Source organism: Trichomycterus rosablanca, chromosome 4 (genome assembly GCF_030014385.1).
Source record: "Trichomycterus rosablanca isolate fTriRos1 chromosome 4, fTriRos1.hap1, whole genome shotgun sequence".
NCBI classification, from domain to species: Eukaryota; Metazoa; Chordata; class Actinopteri; order Siluriformes; family Trichomycteridae; genus Trichomycterus; species Trichomycterus rosablanca.
The window spans coordinates 42,801,726-42,821,794 of NC_085991.1; the positions used below are offsets into that span (position 1 = coordinate 42,801,726).

Here is a 20,069-nt window from a genome sequence, read left to right on the forward strand (position 1 = left end):
CTGTATATTTGGTGATCACGGACTGTAACTGTAGCAGATTCATGGTTACAATTTATATATTTATTTATTAGGATTTTCACATCATGTTGTACACTTAGGTTATACTCATGACAGGACAGGTAATTACAGGTTACACAAGATTCGTCAGTTCAATGTCAAACACCATCACAGCCAATTTAGTATCTCCAATTCACATAACTGCATGTGTTTGGACTGTGGGAGGAAACCAGAGCCTCCTGAGGAAACACACACAAACATGGGGAGAACATGCAAACACCACATAGAATAGACCCAGATCGCTCCACCTGAGTGTCGAACCCAGGATCTGCTTGCTGTGAGGCGACAGTGCTCCCAATTGAACCGCCCTGCTACCTCATGGTTACAAAAATGTAATGAAGGATAATGCTGTGGAACTACTTACAACTCTCTGTAAAGTTATTTTAAACCTGTAATCAAGTAATCAATAGAAAATATTTTTGTTGAGCATGTTTCAATATATATTATATTAAAAATTATATAAATATTATATTAAAATATTAAATTAAATAGTATGATCTTTAAAAAACATAAATATTCTATGTAAGGGTTTATACAACCCTTAATAGAAGTGCATTTATCGACTGTATAAGGCTTACTAACATCCACCCTTGTTTTATGCTGGAGATATTTAATAACACTAGCAAAACACAATACTTAACTGCTATACTATAGATTTTATGAGCCATAAAATCTTATATTCATGGTTATGACAGACTGACATTGTTTACACATAGAAGCACAAGTGTAGAACTATACTGTTAGCACTGCAAACATTATAACAGTATATTTCATAATGAGATATTTGTATGTAACCATATCACATAAATGTGTTAAATGAAAGTAAAATTATGCAGTCTGGCTGTGACTTCTTTTATTAATTCATCTTCAATTCTGTTTCTCGCTGATGTTATGATGGCATATTAGGGGGTTATAACCATGAGCTTAATAAAAAAAATTATGTGAATCACATTATGTGCAACTACAATCTATACCGGTGTTACACATGCAAGGATTAGTAATTAATCTTAGTTTTGAAGTATTTACACTGATCAGCCATAACATTAAAACCACCTCCTTGTTTTTACACTCACTGTTCATTTTATCAGCTCCACTTACCATATAGAAGCACTTTGTAGTTCTTTCACCCTGTTCTTCAATGTTCAGATGGACTACAGTCAGTAATTGTAGAACTACAAAGTGCTTCTATATGGTAAGTGGAGCTGATAAAATGTGGTTTTAATGTTATGGCTGATTGGTGTATATGTTAATGTTAATTCTTGTAAAGTGTGTCATTAATAAGTGTTTGTGTTTCCAGCTGTGTGTTCTACGCCCTGTCAGAATGGAGGCAGATGTTTCAGACCTAACAGGTGTCGCTGCACTCAAGGCTGGGGGGGTCATGATTGTTCCAGGTAAATGTACCCACTTACACACACACTTACTGTGTTAAAATGAAAGTGCATGTGGTTGGTACATGTACTGTGCTCATACACGTCTGGTACATAGAACACATATTCACCTACTGTATATTAACTATCTAGCCTACATGCTGAGGGCAGACAACATATCAGAAATTGGTATTTTAAGGAACACTTTCCTAAAGCAGATAGGCCCCCTAGGATTTACACAGTCCAGAGCAGAGGTAGCTCAGTGGTTAAGGTACCTAGTAACTGGAAGGCTGCTGGTTCGAGCCCCAACAAGAATGCCACTGTCTTTACTCTCGATTGCTTGCACTGTAATTGGCAACAATTATAAGTCGTTTTGGATAAATGCATCTGCTAAATTTCATAAATGTAAAAGTAGCTTGTACAGTAACAGTGTAATGAGACTTTCCTCTTAACCAACTTTAACCACATTTGCTCACAATTCTCCATGTCTCCATGACTATATGTGACTCTACAAGACTGGTGTAGATTTGAATGCAATGATAAATCAGTGGTGCAAATGAGATCAGATTTACACTGGTACTAAGTAATAATATACAGTGTATCACAAAAGTGAGTACACCCCTCACATTTCTGCAAATATTTTATTATATCTTTTCATGGGACAACACTATAGAAATGAAACTTGGATATAACTTAGAGTAGTCAGTGTACAACTTGTATAGCAGTGTAGATTTACTGTCTTCTGAAAATAACTCAACACACAGCCATTAATGTCTAAATGGCTGGCAACATAAGTGAGTACACCCCACAGTGAACATGTCCAAATTGTGCCCAAAGTGTCAATATTTTGTGTGACCACCATTATTATCCAGCACTGCCTTAACCCTCCTGGGCATGGAATTCACCAGAGCTGCACAGGTTGCTACTGGAATCCTCTTCCACTCCTCCATGATGACATCACGGAGCTGGTGGATGTTAGACACCTTGAACTCCTCCACCTTCCACTTGAGGATGCGCCACAGGTGCTCAATTGGGTTTAGTCCATCACCTTTACCTTCAGCTTCCTCAGCAAGGCAGTTGTCATCTTGGAGGTTGTGTTTGGGGTCGTTATCCTGTTGGAAAACTGCCATGAGGCCCAGTTTTCGAAGGGAGGGGATCATGCTCTGTTTTAGAATGTCACAGTACATGTTGGAATTCATGTTTCCCTCAATGAACTGCAGCTCCCCAGTGCCAGCAACACTCATGCAGCCCAAGACCATGATGCTACCACCACCATGCTTGACTGTAGGCAAGATACAGTTGTCTTGGTACTTCTCACCAGGGCGCCGCCACACATGCTGGACACCATCTGAGCCAAACAAGTTTATCTTGGTCTCGTCAGACCACAGGGCATTCCAGTAATCCATGTTCTTGGACTGCTTGTCTTCAGCAAACTGTTTGCGGGCTTTCTTGTGCGTCAGCTTCCTTCTGGGATGACGACCATGCAGACCGAGTTGATGCAGTGTGCGGCGTATGGTCTGAGCACTGACAGGCTGACCTCCCACGTCTTCAACCTCTGCAGCAATGCTGGCAGCACTCATGTGTCTATTTTTTAAAGCCAACCTCTGGATATGACGCCGAACACGTGGACTCAACTTCTTTGGTCGACCCTGGCGAAGCCTGTTCCGAGTGGAACCTGTCCTGGAAAACCGCTGTATGACCTTGGCCACCATGCTGTAGCTCAGTTTCAGGGTGTTAGCAATCTTCTTATAGCCCAGGCCATCTTTGCGGAGAGCAACAATTCTATTTCTCACATCCTCAGAGAGTTCCCATGAGGTGCCATGTTGAATATCCAGTGGCCAGTATGAGAGAATTGTACCCAAAACACCAAATTTAACAGCCCTGCTCCCCATTTACACCTGGGACCTTGACACATGACACCAGGGAGGGACAACGACACATTTGGGCACAATTTGGACATGTTCACTGTGGGGTGTACTCACTTATGTTGCCAGCTATTTAGACATTAATGGCTGTGTGTTGAGTTATTTTCAGAAGACAGTAAATCTATACTGCTATACAAGCTGTACACTGACTACTCTAAGTTATATCCAAGTTTCATGTCTATAGTGTTGTCCCATGAAAAGATATAATGAAATATTTGAAGAAATGTGAGGGGTGTACTCACTTTTGTGATACACTGTATTTACTTTGTCCTCTTTTTCTCTTTTTAGGAAAAGAAAATCAGCACATTTTCATTTTTAATTTGCCACCTAAGGCACCTAAAGTTGGATCAAAGCATCATGGTGGGTACATCAAGAGTCTTCAGTTCAGACCTGTAAACAGTCCTTTTCCACATGCCAAAATTCAGATGTGTTTTGTAAATTAAAGCTGTATTTTTTCATATAGAAAATAAATCAGTATTACGTATAAGCTGCTGCTATATACAGGAACTTGTACGATGTGTAAAGACTTTAAGTGATTTTGTTAAGTGTATATGTGTATAAACTATTCTTTTCACATTTTTATTAAAGCACAAAAGACAACTCTACCGAAACCAGGAGTCTGTGCCATGATTATATGAATTTATCAGTGGAGGAATATTGTTATTTATACTGATCAGGAGTGTTAAGTTATTTATTATATTAAATTAAGTATGCAAAAAGGTCAGCATACATAATTGCATGCCATTTGTTAAAATAAGTAACAAAAACTATTGGAAAATAGGGAAAACGTTACAACCAAAAAATCTATCCTGGTTTTACATGTGCAATGAAGCAAATTTGAGAACTGTATTTTACTTTTGATGTATTTAAGTGTTAAATCTTATAAAGTATGTCATTAATAAGTGTTTGGAATGTGCTTCTAGCTGTGTGTTCTACACCCTGTCAGAATGATCATCAGGTGTGGTCATGCTTCATTTAGAGCTCAAAAGCTAAGCCTTGTGGCTAAGATGCATTGCTTTATGAGTGTTGATCTTCTTCTCCAGTTCAGCTTGGTTGGCCCCGGAAAATTCATCAATCTGCAATCAGGATATGAAGTCAAGATCAACCGTGTTGTGAATTCGATAAATTTAAACAGGCTTAAGCAGAATACTGGGACAAAAGCATTAATGGATGTAAAAGAAATACATCTCAGCTATCAATACAAAGAATTTTGCTGTAATCTTTTTATGTTATGGAAACCTTTGTGTGTCCTATATGTTAATATTCATGCAAAAAAGTTGGAACGCCAACTCATATTCATTTCCGGTCAACAATGTGATTTAAATAATGTTGCATGTATAGTCTTTATTCATAACATGGTGATAACTTTTATAAAGACCATATAACATTATAAGCACATTTTATTTTAACTGTGTGAGAACATTCACCAAGGATCTGAGAACAACCAAATTTTCCTAAACGTTGGAACTTTGACTCTCTTCTAACTGGAAATTTCTAATAGGAAACTAATTCATTCATTTAAGCATTGTCTGTCTTACCACCTATTTATCCTATACAGGGTCACAGTGGGTCTAATTCACTTGGTGAAAGGTAGGGAACACCCCGGACAGGTCACCAGTCCATTGGCAAACGCAGACACAGACAGACTTTGGCCAATAGCTCCAGTTGATCTGACTGCATGTCTTTGGATTGTTGGGGGAAATCAGACACACGTGCAAAGAATATGCAAATTCTACGCAGAAAGAACCTGGACCAGTTCATCTGGGAATCGAACCCAGTGCCGACCAAGAAGGGTTTTCTAAAATAGAGTTATTGGGGCTCAGTGTAATTACCCTTTGAATAGTGTCACCAAAAATGTAAACTAACTGTATTCTGATGTTTCATTTGTAAAGCATTTTAAACCCTCAGTGGTTCTGTTACTACATACAAACACTATTCTTTCCCCCCAATTTTCTCCCTAATCTAGTCGTATCCAATTATCCTGATTGCATTACGCTTTACCTCTACCGATACAACCCTCCACTGCTGACTGAGGAGCGCCACAACTGACACACACCCCCTCCGACACGTGTGCAGTACCGACTGCATCTTTTCACCTGCACAAGGAGAGTTCATATGCAGATCAGCCTTGTGCCTGGAGAGCCACACCCCAACCCTGTGCAGGCGCCATCAATCAGCCAGCAGAGGTCCTAATTGAGCCAGTTATGAGGAGCCCTGGTCCGGCACATCCCATCCCTGAACAACAACCAATCGTTGTTCATGTAGCCGCCCAGCCCAGCCAATCAGAAACTCTATTCTGATTAGATTTATACTGTTAGTGCTTAACCCTGGATGTAGCTTAAATCAACTTCCCCATATTAAGCAATAACTGTGTGGTAGTAGAGAACTATAAGCCACAAATTTCACATGTCTGACACATGACTTTAAATGAGTTGTATATTGTATAGTATATATTGTATAGTACAAAATTAAAGCCTTACCTTCTTTCCATTCATGAAGAATTGAAAAGTTGGCATGCATTTAATTTCACAGTAACTGGCAACACACTGGTGAAGAGACAGTGGGAGAGATAGGGTTACACACATGAATTTATGGCTAGACTACCAGATAGCAATCTTTAATATCGTGCTTTCATTTAGGCATTGTAGAAAACAAGCTGCATGACGTCTTAGAACATTACTGCCTTTTTCAGAAAAGTCATTACAACACAATATCTCAGGGTGAGTCATCCTAAAAATACAGGGGTATAACATAGAGTCTGTGTAGAGTAGCCAGTCTACTTACTGGCATGTACCCCAAAGAAAAATTTAAAAATGTACCCCAGAAAAAGCCTAGGCAGACAGTAAACAATTATCTTAAGTACATGTTTACTGATGGCAGTTCTGTATCCAGTTCTGGAAACATGACAGGGTGCCTGCTATCCCACCCTGCATTTATTTACACCTATGTGCATTTACATTTATGGCATTAAGCAGACGCTTTTATCCAAAGCGACTTACAATTGTAACTGTATACAATGCTAGCAACTGAGGGTTAGGCTACTTTCACACTGCATGATTTTTAGCCTTGAGTTTCCGCTCACCAATGGGTTATAAAGGTCACAGACAGATGCGCCAACTCGATGCAAATCGCCCTTCAATAGGGGCTGAAAAATCAGCTCTCGATTACTATGAGTAAACTGTTCAAAGACACAATCCGAGAGGCTCGATGATCCCAAAAAATATCTAGCATGCTATAAATATCTGGACCTGTTGGTCGGCGAGTTCAAATCCTTTGCAACCAAGTTATGACTGGCAGTTGATCTACAGCCAAGATACGGGGTGAGAGGAAACCCCGGGGAGGAGCTGTAGAAACGTCAGTAAACACAGCTACAACGAAATTGATCAGAATACATTGGATTGGTTATTGGTGAAAGATCTAATGTCTATTGTCTAATGTGTGATCCACTATCACTGATCAGTCATGTAGTGTGCAAACCACAACGACTTAAAGATTACAAGAGATCAAGCTGTGTAGTGGGAACAGGACAGTGATCACAATTTTAAGTCATGTAGTGTGTCCATGGCAACAGGGCCCAACAGGGCCCAACAGTGGCAACCTGGCAGTACCTACTAGTCCAGTACCTTAACCACTGAGCTATTACTGTAAGTGTGCAGTTTAAAGTAGCAGGGTTGCACAAGCTACCTTTTTTTTTGGTTAAAAACCAAAGGAAACCCACAAGCTCATAAAGCTTGGTCCAAAGAGCAACACTGCTGCATATTTAGAAATTAGCTTTAGCTTATTTATTCAAGTGTTAAACAATTCACCATGGAACACCTACTGTACACACTTGTCCAGTTCCTCATAGTCCATAATGTAGCAAAGTAAAAGAAAAAAACTACATTCTTAGATGTGTGAGCACAGTGTGACTTACCTCTGCATCATCCACATCAACCGTTAGAAAAACCACATTCTTATACTCTGGATTTTCAGAAATAGCCTGGAAAAATATAATAAAGGAAAGTGAAATATGTACGCTCTTCCCAGTGGTTGAGACTTAATAGCATATACACTATATGTACAATAGTATATAGATGCCTCTCCAAATTATTTTTTTTAAATAATTTTCTATTTTTCCATCCTTTCCCCCCGATTCCCACGAGTCGAGTTCATATACCAATCAGCAGTGTGCACAGAGAGCCACACCCTAATCAGTATTATCCCTCAGCCCTGTGCAGTCGCCATCAATCAGCCAGCAGGGGTCATAATTGCACCAGTTATGAGGACCCATGATCCGGCTTGCCCCTAACTCTATGAACAACAGCCAATCGTTGTTCATGCAGCTTCCCAGCCCAGCCGGGGGGCAGAGCTGAGTTTCGATACGATGTATTCGGAAACCCAGCTCTGGTGTGCTAGCGTATTTTACTGCTGCACAACCTGAGCGGCTGCCCCTCCAGATTATTGAGTGTTTTAGCCACACCTATTTCTAACAGGTGTATGAAAATTAATGTTTGTTCGAATGGATGTTCAAAGGAGCATGGTTATGCTGGAACAGGAAATCGACAGAATGGGAAACATAATACTTTTTATATCATTGATTTTATACACACGTTATCAAAAGATGTGGCTGAAACACCTGTACTTCATAATTAAGACAGGTGTGTACATATATTTGTCCATAAAATGTAACTCTTTCTCTCTTTTCTTTCTCTAACAGCTTCTCATCCCCAATAATGCTTCCCAAACCCTAAGACACCGCCCAAAAATTCAAGAAGCACCATGTTGCAATCCTCATCAGTTTACAACAGCTACAGATCTAAAGAGAGACCAGCTGCTATAAAAACTCACTTTATATATGGGGCAGATTATTTTGCAGGGGCCACACCATGTTGCTGTGAAGTTCATCACCACTAACTTGTTCCCTGCAGCTTTCAGGGCAGCATCAAAAGCTTTCTAAAAAGAAAAAGAGAACAGAGTACCAACATAAAAAAGCCAAAATGATTAATTAATTAATTGATTGATTGATTACTTTATTGATTCCCAAAGATAAATTGCAGTGTTACAGTAGCAATTCACAAACAATACAAGCATCACACACGGTGGCGTAACTAGGTGCTCATGGACCCCAGTGCAAGCAAAGAATTTGGGCCCCCTCAACAAATTTCATATATATATATATATTGTATGCTGATAGCTGATCAGAATTAATTAAAGGCACTCACTCAGAAGTTCATGCAGTGTGCCTTGCACTCAGCAAAATCATCTAACAGACTTCAAGTCCAAATTTCTAGCCTCACCCCTTTCTTTTTGCTTCTGATTGCTTTGGTTTGCAGTAGTCACACGTCAAGTTCAGCCTGATGTTCCATTGGTCTAGTAACGTTAAGCAGGTTACACAGATTCCCAAAATCCCTTGCTGTGCACTCACTGTATCCTGATATTTTAATGTCTTTTAGTTATTTTAATTATTTTAATTATTTTAGTTATTTTAATACCCCCCCCCCCCCCCCCCCCGTGCAAATAAACAGTATCATGTGTAATTGTACATATCATAGTACCATTTGTACGATTGTTTGTCTTTCATAAAAAACAACAGGATGGTTTTGTTCACTGCCATTGAGGAATGTCTGTAGTGCACAGAGACTTGTACATGGCTGCAAAGGGCCTTTTATATTTCATTATAAGTCACTGTTTAATTAAGGTGATTTTAAGGTTTTACAAAATATTTTTATTAACACTGATGCAATGATAAGATGCCTGTGAGGTCTGTCTACAGCTTTTATTATATGTAGATAAGAATTGTAAAATAATACAAAAGTGTAATTGTTTTAAATATGTCTATGACATTTCCATTAACTATTTAAGCAATAGGGTTAAAACCTGAGAAGATCATGGCAGTCTACTATTACCTTTACCGTTAAGTGGGAGTAGGTGGCATTGGTTTTCCTAAATCCTCTTTTTGACATGAGGTGTGTAAAACAGGACAAGTAATTAATATTACCAGGCTTAAATAAAAATGTTTAAATTTTTTAGCCAAAAAACATAGTTTAACACTTTCAGGTGACTCAGTGGTTGAACATGCTATACAGCTGAAGCTCAATGCTTTAGTTTGCATCTTGCCAGTGACATCGCCTGTGGAATCAAAAGCCACATAACAGATCTGACGTACAACATCAAAGCACAATATTTAACATTTATGAACTTTGTTATACCATGTCATGTTGCTCTTAGGGTGCCACAGTAAAAGTATTATAAAATCAGCATGTAATAACCACTGTTACACACCACAGTAAATCCATGAAAATATTACAGGTAAATGTGTAATAGTTTATTGATAAAGTTACCATAGTAAAACCATAGTAAATTACAGCACATTGAATTATAAAACATGTAAATGTTAAATATCTAATAAAAGAATTTTTATTAGAAAAGCTTTAAAAAGCTGGAATACGCCAGTAAAATCTTACCTTGTTCTCAATGACAACAATCATGATGAGATTCGTTTCCCAGCACAGACTGATCGGTATGGTGCAGGAGGGTGTGTATTCTCACAATATAAACAACCTTTAACCCCACCCATTCACAACAGCAATCTAATATGAAGCTGGTAATATCCTATCTGATCCACACACACAAACACACACACCTGCCTACCGAACTGATTGACATGATTGTAATCAGTCTGAGCAGAAGTGTAGTTGGTTTCCAAACTGCAATATTGCATACAGCTATAAAGTCTACTACATATGCTTCAAATATGAGGCTGTTTGTGCTGGCACACACACTGCAAACATTTCTAGAAATGTTGGGACATTTTGTAAAATGCGATAAAAACAGGAATCTGTGATATGCTGATTCTCACACAGTCAAATAACAGAGGCATGTCTATCTTTTGTCAGCTAAATAAAGATTCAACAGATTCACAATTAACATTCTTGCTTTAGTGCATTTTACAAAACATTTAATAATGTTACTGACTGTAGATCGTGCAATCCCTACTATTAAACAGCATAAACAATACATATTAAACTGAACTAATACCATAATAAAGAAGAATACATAGTGTTCTATAGGAAGACAAGTCTATTAACTAAAAGAGTTGATCTGAAATGGTCACTAAAATACTAAATTAGTGAACAAACAGTGATACAGTGTTACCTTGAAACTCAACGTCAGATGGACCTGGGAGTGGTGTTGAGTTTAAAAGGCGTTGAGTTTTAAGGCATTTTTTCCAGTTAGGATGTATGGGAAACCTGTTAATGCGTTCAATGGTCCTGAGGAACTGCATATATTTTAGACTAATGTAAAATAATTGAGTTGTTTTTGACACTAATAACACAAGTATAATATAAAAACACTGAATATAATTAAAACAGTTAAAATCAATAAAAAATACAATATAACCTGCTTTAAAAATAATGAAAGTATTATTTTACTTTACCTCTTTATAGTTTTATTATGCTTCCTAATCAGTGGAGAGAACTTATGAGCAGTAATAATTAAGAGAGGTTTAGTGTTTCTATGTCGTTCTTTTAATACATTAAGCTTTTTCTGACGATAAAAGAAGATTTGTCTTATGTTCGCAATTTGATGAAGTTTTACTGCACCGCGTCAAGCCAAGCGCTGAAAAAAGCAGCAGTCGCACACACATTGAGTTTAAGGGAAACGTTGAGTTTAGGGGACGTGGAGTTACAAGGTACCACTGAATATTGAATTTTACTTGAGCTAAAAAAAAAACCAGAACGCTTTAAAAGTAAAACTAGCTATGTAAATAACAAACAAAGTGCATTTAGAACAGTTTATTGTTTATCATTTCATACAGTTGTCTAAGAGTGTAAATGACACAATTTCTGCCATTAAATGTTTTATATCTGACATTTCAGAATTTACTTAATCCATTAAACTTTAACAACAGCTTTTCCCAGTCCTGTTCCTTTCAGCATCTGCATGAAGGCAGTGGGCACCTTCTCAAATCCCACTGTGATGTTTTCCTTGGCCTTCACTTTGCCCTGTAACATAAACACATCAAAGCTAAATACTTGTGTTGTCTACATAATAAAGGTTTGCTAATCAGACCTGATTATACAGATGATTATTCATCTCTAATAATCACTTTATCCTGGTCAGGGACACAACAAATACATATAAATACAACAATAAACATGTTGCAAATCACCACCCTGACTATCACACACCCTGCACACTGCTTTTTTTTACCTCTCAGAGACGGGGTCTCACAGAGAGCAATATCGTGTATGGACAGTCACACACTACTTTTACCCATCCCTCGACCAGCCAGCAGTGGCTAATTGCATAACCAATGAGAAACCCCCTTTTTACTATCTCCCCCTCAGACACAGTCAACTGTATCTGTGTAGGTATCTGGCTGGCAGGGGCGGCTCGTTCCTTAGGGTGATCGGGCGACGCACCACCAAAGGACGAAAGGGAAGAAATTTTTCTATCACAGCTGTGACTGTTCTGGAGTCTGCCTTGCCTCGGAATATCAAAGTCCAATCAGCGTTGAGTTGTGTTCCGTACAGTACCGCCCCGGATTGCTCTAACAGACTCTCATGTTAAGGCTCTTTTTTTCGAACTGCAGGCGCTGCAATACAATCTGAATGGGTTCCGGGAGGGCTCGCACTTACGTGCTTAAGTCACACGTAACCTGGTGTAGCGATCTCGTCACCATGACTACCATTACCTCAGTTCAGAGCAACTCCATCGAGTAATCAGGATAAAGGAGTAACTAAAGAATTAGGGCCACCCAGACCAAATTTAAACATCAAGTATCTACAAAGGGGGGGAAATCACATAAGTTACAAGTAAATTACAAGTAAGTAATGTAATTTTTAAATTGTGAATTGTAATTGCACTTATTGTATCTCCCCTAATTGTACTTCTTTATTCATTGCACATCAGCCCCGATGCCAATCTTTATTCTGGATCTGCTGCATCTAAAATAAAATCTGATGAAAACTGAATTAAATTGTTAGTGTGAAGCTTTACTTCATAATTTTATGATTAATGGTAAAGCTGGTCTCTCTCCATGTTCAAAGTTATTTGTGAGGACAAACTGACAGATGACTTAATTGAACGGGTCACCTTGGCAATCATTGCAACAATTGCCCCCTCTGAGAGATTTGGTAGGCTGGTAGATAACATAGCTAAGATTCAAACTTGACAGCTTAAGATCTTGACAGCTTGTTGGCTGTCTTGTCCAACAAGTTTATGTCTAGATGTCTACATACTTTCAGACATAGTGGACTAATTATAAATATCTTCCAGCTCTTACCTTCAGCACAGCAATCTTTGACTAATCCATGCGACACCCACAACATAGTTTTTATATAATATATAATGTATTAACTTGCCTCTTTCATCCAGGTAAGCAGTCTTCTGATGGACGCCTCGTCTTTCTCAGAAAACTGCATGACTTGAAAGCCCTCAATTCTAAGGCATTTGCTAAGCAAGGCATTGTGGGGGTAAGGACCTGCAGCACATTCAGCAAGAACAAATACATATATAAAAAGAATCATCAATGTGTCAGTCTGATGTTTCAGTTCCAAATAAACCAATACAAGCTTAGTGTTTCTTAGTGATTCTTTTTTATGTAATATGTAATATGTAACTCCTGGCTTGTTTAATACTCAATACACTGAAAAAAAGTAAACATAACATTAACAAGTTCCCTCAGAAGGACTAAAAGAGGTACTAAAAGGGTGCTAAATGCAAAAGCTAGGGATTATTTTCGTCACCCCAGGGCATCCGACACAGGAGCTGGGAAACCCTGGTGTGAACCAATTTTGAACATCGTATTATCAATCCATCTAGTGGTTATGGACACATAAATTAAGCAAAAGTCCTCAGAATACTGAGGTTTGCTTCAGGAATGGTGGTATTGTATCAAATACCGGGCCTTGATATTTTAGCTAGGTCAGTACATCAAATCAACCAATACGGTTTTGGGTGGGATAAAGTGCAATCTTTTTAAAGCAGTATATAAAACTCAGTGCATATATTAGGGTGACCATATTTTGGTTTTCAAAAAAGAGGATACTTGGCAGGATGGCAGCATGGGCCAGATGAACACCTGCACTGGGTGTAAGGTTTGGATCAGGGGTGGTGGGTGGTGAATGGTTTGGATTGGTAAGGTAGTTTCATGTGGCACCATGGCAATGTGTATAAAGTAAGGGTTTAAATATGCAACTGTGTTATTTAACTTAAATAAACAAACAGCTACTTTTTAAAAAGACAACTGACAAGTGCATTTATGGTCAGATAATCTTTCAATTCAGCGTAACAAACAAATAAAATAGTTTGCAGTCCAGTGATCTGTAGCTGTTGTGATGCTTCGTGGTGTGAAATGCAAAAACTCCCTCTGCAGCAGTAACAGCATCTTCTGTGTTACCCAGTCTTTACCTGATGAACTCTTTCCTTTAAATGCAGTTTTGTGTTCTGCTGAACTGTCACCTTTATTTGACAGTTTGCAGGCCACGGGTTCTGCTTCCCAAGGATCCCAACCAAGACAAAAACACAGATTTTTTCTGTAATTTGCCTGTGAATTTTCATTTGCACTAGGGCATTTTTAAGAGAAGTGCAAAAGGGCGGGATCTAAAAAGAAAGGTGAAATCAGTGCAAAAACACACAAAGAATAGAGCAAGCAGAATACAAAAGCAGAATCCCAAACATTTTTGGTTATTTAGAAATCCCAGCCGGACGCATTTTTTGGGTCCAATGCATAAGGATATGTCCGGGAAAAAGAAGACATATGGTCACCCTAGCATATGGTGATCCAATAAAAAGACTGTTTGGTTAAGGTTTGTGGGTTTTGGTGAGAGTAATACATGTTAAAATTAATAACTACAGGGAACTAACTAGGTAACCAATTTGTCTCAGGTGTGAGCATGTGTGGGAGAACATCACAGGGGTAAGTACCATAACAAGTTTACATTGCCATTTTCTGGCTTCCGCATACTCATTCTGTATCTGGGAATATGCAGGACTGCTAAATTAAGCTATGTGGAAAGAATATTACTAATACACCTGAACGTGTAGTGATGTATTTACTTTTAATGCAGTTCAATAGATTCAATGGATGTTTTACTTGACCTACACATCTGTGGTGTGGTGGAGTTGTAGAGTGAAATTGCCCCACACACAGCGATACGTCCCCCACATCTCATCTGATTCAGTGCAGCAGTAAAGAAGGGACCTCCAACCTGCAAACAGCAAAGACAAAAGCCCCAACGCATTTCAGAAAAAAATATTATAAAGGCCTCGTAAAAGGAAAGGTCAAAGCAAATGTGTTTAATAATGAGCTACAGCATTACAACATCTACAGCACCACTCAGCTTACCTCTCAATTATACTTATATTATCTCTCAATATTATAATGACAGGTAATTAAAGAAATGAGGACTGACAAAATGAGAAATGAATTTACACCCATTTTTAACATTTCCATGCAGAAATTGATAAGAATCTATAATGAGGACCCAGACAGAAAAAACTGCAATTAATTTTATATTAATATAAAAAAATGGTATAGCAAGTTAAGAAAATGTTTAAACATGTGTTATATATTGTAACGTTGCAGCTGCTAAATTAGTTTGGCTGTGTTGCCAAGTTAAGAGTCGTGTCCTTCTGCACTGCCATTTTGGCCGACAAAAGGGGCACAGAGGTGCAGATGAATGATGTGTAAGTTTCTCTTGATTGACAGTCAGGACAACCATATATGAGTTTCTATGAAAAAGGTTAAGACTGCCCACATCTGCGCTGGCAAAATAACAGCATCATGGTTTCAAGAGGAGGGCAGGTTGCCAACAGAGGAGCCAGCAACACTGTAAAACAGAAACCATGATTAAATAAAAGACTTACACCTGATAGAAGAAGTAACACTCAATGAAGCACAGAGATTGTCGGTTAAAGCAATCAGTGAATAATTTGTGGCTCCATGCATCCTTCCCATCTCCTGACCCGTCATTAATCCGTTGAACATTTTACAGTGGTGTGAATGTTTCCTGATCAAAGTGAAGTGAATTAAATTAATACCGGATGTAACGAATTTGGGGTAGATTGGACAGGAGAGGGCGGACACACACGCAGAGATGTATTAACAAGACGTTTTAATAATAACAAAAACACACAAGACAAGGTTTTACACAAGCTAACCCTAAACCCTAAGCTAAGCTAACAGGCTAACATAAAACATTAACAAGACTAAAGCTAGACAAGACTTTTAACCATGAGCAAGAGCAGACAGACAAGAACAGACAGAGCTAGACTCAAACCAATATAGTCTCCACCGGACTGACCCCCACTCCCTTCTTAAAAGCCCTGAGCCCATCACCTCAGACAAGGTGCAGCTGCGACTAATCAGCAGGGGACCAATCACAAAAGGGGCGTTGTTTCTAGACTGAGAGTGCTCCGTGCTCCCGGAAAGAGGGGTGTGGCACCTGGGCACACTCCTGGAGCACACAGACAGAAACTGGATCCGTGACACCGGCCTCTCAGTGTACATGTTTACAGGAGTGTTGTAATTTTAACTTACGTATAATATTTTTTTAGATAATGAATTAGATGATGAATTTCCCTCTGGGATCAGTAAAGTGATCCATCTATCTATTTTCACTATATAATTCAAACAAAGAAACACAAACATTTATTTGAGATTTATTTAGACATTTCAAACTTACATTCTCAAAGTAGCAGTCGTAGCCCTCTGGTGATGCTTGCTTCAGTGCCTCATCCAGAGATGATGCCTTCCTGTAGTTAAAGACGTGGTCAAAGCCCAACTCTTTTAAATAGGCCAGTTTTTCCTCGCTGCCAGCTGAGCCCACCACCTTACAGCCTTTAATCTTACAGATCTGGCCCACCATGGAGCCCACACCCCCTGCAGCGGCGCTCACCAGCACCGTCTCACCCGGCTTGACCTTCAAAACCTCCTCGAGGCCGTACAGGGCAGTCAGTCTAAAACACACAAACAGAGAACAAATGAAAACATACAGACACACTGATCATCATATTCATATTTTTTACATTCTTTATCTTGGACTGAATGCTACTGCTTTATTTAATAAATTACCCAGGCATCCCCATGGCACCAACAGCCAAGGAAAGAGGAATGTCACTGGGCCAATCAGGTGAAACACGAGCCATGTCCTGGCCAAAAATGGCTTTGCCATTGGTCACAGTGTGTGTCCTCCAGCCACATGGAGCAACAACGTAACAGCCCACAGGATATGCTGGGTTCTTGCTCTAAATTACCCTAGAAAACAAAGAAAAAGGAGCTTTAAAAAAAAACAGAAATGAATTAAATATTACAGGACAGACATTGCTTTATTTACAATCAAATGAATCAGTTTGTCTTCCGCTGCTGAGCTGAGCGGATACCAGATTGCATCTGAGGAGACGTCCGCCTCTTCCGACACGTGCACAGCCCTCCTCTTCTCGCCCCTGTATTCTGCGCAGGCGTCTCTTCCGCCAATCAGGGTTCTTACACAGCGTACAAAGACCCACCCACCCACACATAGTCCAGCCCCCACCGTGCAGATATGGTGCCCAATTAGTATCTGCTGCAGGCACTGCCAATTATGCTCGCCAGATGGCGCCCAGCCTACTGGAGCCAATGCTGATTTTCAAACCGAGGAGTTCAGAATCTTGGTGCTGGTGTGCTAGCGGAATATCCTGCTGCGCCACCTGGGCACCCACTTTATGACTTTTAAACACAATAAAGCACAATTAAGAGAGATGGTTCAAATATTAAACAATTTATTGCAATTGTATTTGTAAATACTGGTAATCTAGTAATTGGAATGCCAATTGTAAGCCAGGCACCTGACAAAAGCTCCTTTGACTGAATCTTGTAGAAAGCTTTCTCAGAGGAGTGGAGGCTGTTATAACTACAGGGGTGTGTGTTTGCTCCATGTTAACGCCAAATGTTTTATAATGAACAAGCTTTTGATATCAGATTTCCACATACTTTTGACCATATAGAATATTAATTACTAGTTAATTAACTAAACTATTACTTCAACTGTCTATGATATGGTCACTTAGATTGAAAAAAACAATACATTTATGTATTATTCTTCATTCAGTGCTAAACTAATTGCAACAGAAGCAGGCGGGGTTTTATCCATTTCACTTACTTGGCCACTTGCCCTCCAATCACCACGTCCCCTTCTTTCATAACGACTTGACTCATAGCTCTGCAGGAAAACAAGATTCAAACACAGAGCATGTACAAAATAAATCAGACCATCATAACTTAAAACAGTATATGTACGCATTTAGTAACCTTAAAATACAGTATTAAATATTAAACATAATATTAAAACCACCTACTTGTTTCTACACTCACTGTCCATTTTATCAGCCCCACTTACCATATAGAACCACTTAGTTGTTCTACAATTACTAAATGTAGTCCATCTGTTTCTCTGCATGCTTTGTTAGCCCTTTTTCATGCTGTTCTTCAATGGTCAGGACCCTCCCAGGACCACCACAGAGCAAGTATTATTTAGGTGGTGGATCATTCTCAGCACTGCAGTGACACTGACATGGTGGTGGTGTGTTAGTGTGTGTTGTGCTGGTATGAGTGGATCAGACACAGCAGTGCTGCTGAAGTTTTTAAACATCTCACTGTCACTGCTGGACTGAGAATAGTCCACCAACCAAAAATATTCAGCCAACAGCACCCTGTGGGCAGTGTCCTGTGACCACTGATGAAGGTCTAGAAGATGACCAACTTAAACAGCAGCATGATGAGTGATCGTCTCTGACTTTACATCTACAAGATGGACCAACTAGGTAGGAGTGTCTAATAGAGTGGACAGTGAGTGGACACGGTATTTAAAAACTCCAGCAGCGCTGCTGTGTCTGATCCACTCATACCAGCACAACACACACTAACACACCACCACCATGTCAGTGTCACTGCAGTGCTGAGAATGATCCACCACCTAAATAATACCTACTCTGTAGTGGTCCTGGGAGAGTCCTGACCATTAAAGAACAGCATGAAAGAGGGCTAACAAAGCATGCAGAGAAACAGATGGACTACAGTCAGTATTTGTAGAACTACAAAGTGCTCCTATATGGTAAGTGGAGCTGATAAAATAGACACTGAGTGTAGAAACAAGGTGGTGGTTTTAATGTTATGGTTGATCAGTGTAAATAGGGTGAGTTTGACTGCGCCCATTAAAAAGAACTCATTTGTGACAGTATATCCAAGTACTTTCTCCAATCATTCAGTTACAGAATATTCCACATTCCAAGACTGCCATAACATATACATGTTCCCCACTATTGTATTTATATACGTCTGAAGTTTATTTGCATATTTTAACAACACTTTTCTGAACTGTTTTGACATTCCCTCATTATGGCATTATGGCATAGTGTTCTTGTAGAAACTTTAAGGTAAATAGCTGACTTGGATAGTAAGGTTCAAGATGACCATAAAGCATTGTTGTGATCAATTAGTTGAACTGGATTACCAATTACATGTGTTAACCCTGTTGATTAAGTAATATTTTCAATCAAGAGTGATATGAGCTGCCGCTCAGGTGGCGCGGCAGTAAAATACACTAGCACACCAGAGCTGGGATAATAAATACATTGTATCGAATCTCAGCTCTGCCATTTGGTTGGGCTGGGCAGCTATATGAACAACGTTTGACTGTTGTTCATCCAGGGAGTGAGCCGGATAGGGACCTCATAACTGGTGCAATTACGACCTCTGCTGGCTGATTGATGGCATCTGCACAAAGTAGAGGAATACTGCGATCAGGGAGAGTCTCTCCGTGCACAAGGCTGATTCGCATATGAACTCGCCTCATGCAGGTGAACAAATGCAGTCGGCTACTGCTCATGTGTCGGAGGGAACATGTGTCAGTTCGCTGTCCACAAAAGGGGCGAAGGTCCTCCAGTAGAGAGGAAGCATAACGCAATTGGGTGAAAAGGGAGAAAATGCATAAAAAAGGAGTGATATGGGCTGTGGATAACTTTGTTACTTTGTTAATTGATCTGAAATTAATCAGTGTAAAAAATGTATGTAATAAATAAGACACACAAATTTAAGTACATTGACCTTTGAGAACACTTTGAGACCCATTAATGATCAAATGAAAGATGATTGGCATTACTATAAAAATACTATTGCCATCATTCTGCCGGTTAATTTAAATTACAGGCCCGTGTTCCAGCTTGGCTAATTCTTTTGTGCTTTGTTATTGCTAAAATACTTCTCCTTTTACTGGCATGACACTTCAATTCATCATTAGAGCTGCTATAAAGCCACTTTACCTTAAATATGGATCAAGGCTGATGAAGATGGCCTCCAGTAGAACCTCTGAATGAGTACAAACATAAATCAGTGCTTAAAGTAAATCCACTACAACCAACTAATAATATTTAATGTAAAAGTAAACAATACCTCCGTTTTTCACCTCGGGTAGGGTCTCCTCTTTAAGCTTGAAGTCGCTCTCCTTCGGAAAGCCCTCAAAATGTTTGCGAAGGGTCCATATCTTTGCTTTTGCCATGGTTCTGCTGCAGGGAAAACTTTCAACTGGAGTGTTTTACAGCCTGCTACACTTGTGCTCTGCTTTTTATCCCAACACTCCACCCACTAACTGCGGATATTTACACTTATTTCTGTGTAAATATCTCACTGGACTGGATACACTTCTGGCAAAACAAGGTTATGTATGTCCCTGATTGATGAGTATAAAATAACAATACA

General features: G+C 39.2%; 2 protein-coding genes and 1 pseudogene across 2 annotated transcripts in view; 1 reads left to right on the top strand and 2 right to left on the bottom strand.

Annotated features, from left to right (window-relative positions):
- Positions 1–3,949, top strand: part of svep1 (sushi, von Willebrand factor type A, EGF and pentraxin domain containing 1) — a 202,795-nt gene extending 198,846 nt beyond the window's left edge. Inside the window, exons 49-50 of the mRNA XM_062993593.1 lie at positions 1,355–1,448; positions 3,638–3,949. Of these exons, the coding sequence (XP_062849663.1) occupies positions 1,355–1,448; positions 3,638–3,668 (125 nt within the window). The 3' untranslated portion in view covers positions 3,669–3,949. The remainder of the gene's footprint in view (positions 1–1,354; positions 1,449–3,637) is intronic.
- Positions 3,950–4,094: 145 nt separating this feature from the next.
- txn (thioredoxin) lies at positions 4,095–9,865 on the bottom strand. Its single transcript, XM_062993348.1, has 5 exons — positions 9,793–9,865; positions 8,177–8,281; positions 7,263–7,328; positions 5,830–5,895; positions 4,095–4,425 (listed from the first exon to the last, which is right to left on the bottom strand). The coding sequence occupies exons 1-5, from the start codon at positions 9,814–9,816 to the stop codon at positions 4,339–4,341; spliced, it is 348 nt and encodes a 115-aa protein (XP_062849418.1). The 5' UTR covers positions 9,817–9,865; the 3' UTR covers positions 4,095–4,338.
- Positions 9,866–11,154: 1,289 nt separating this feature from the next.
- Positions 11,155–19,869, bottom strand: LOC134311699 (prostaglandin reductase 1-like; annotated as a pseudogene).
- Between the last annotated feature and the right edge of the window lie 200 nt (positions 19,870–20,069).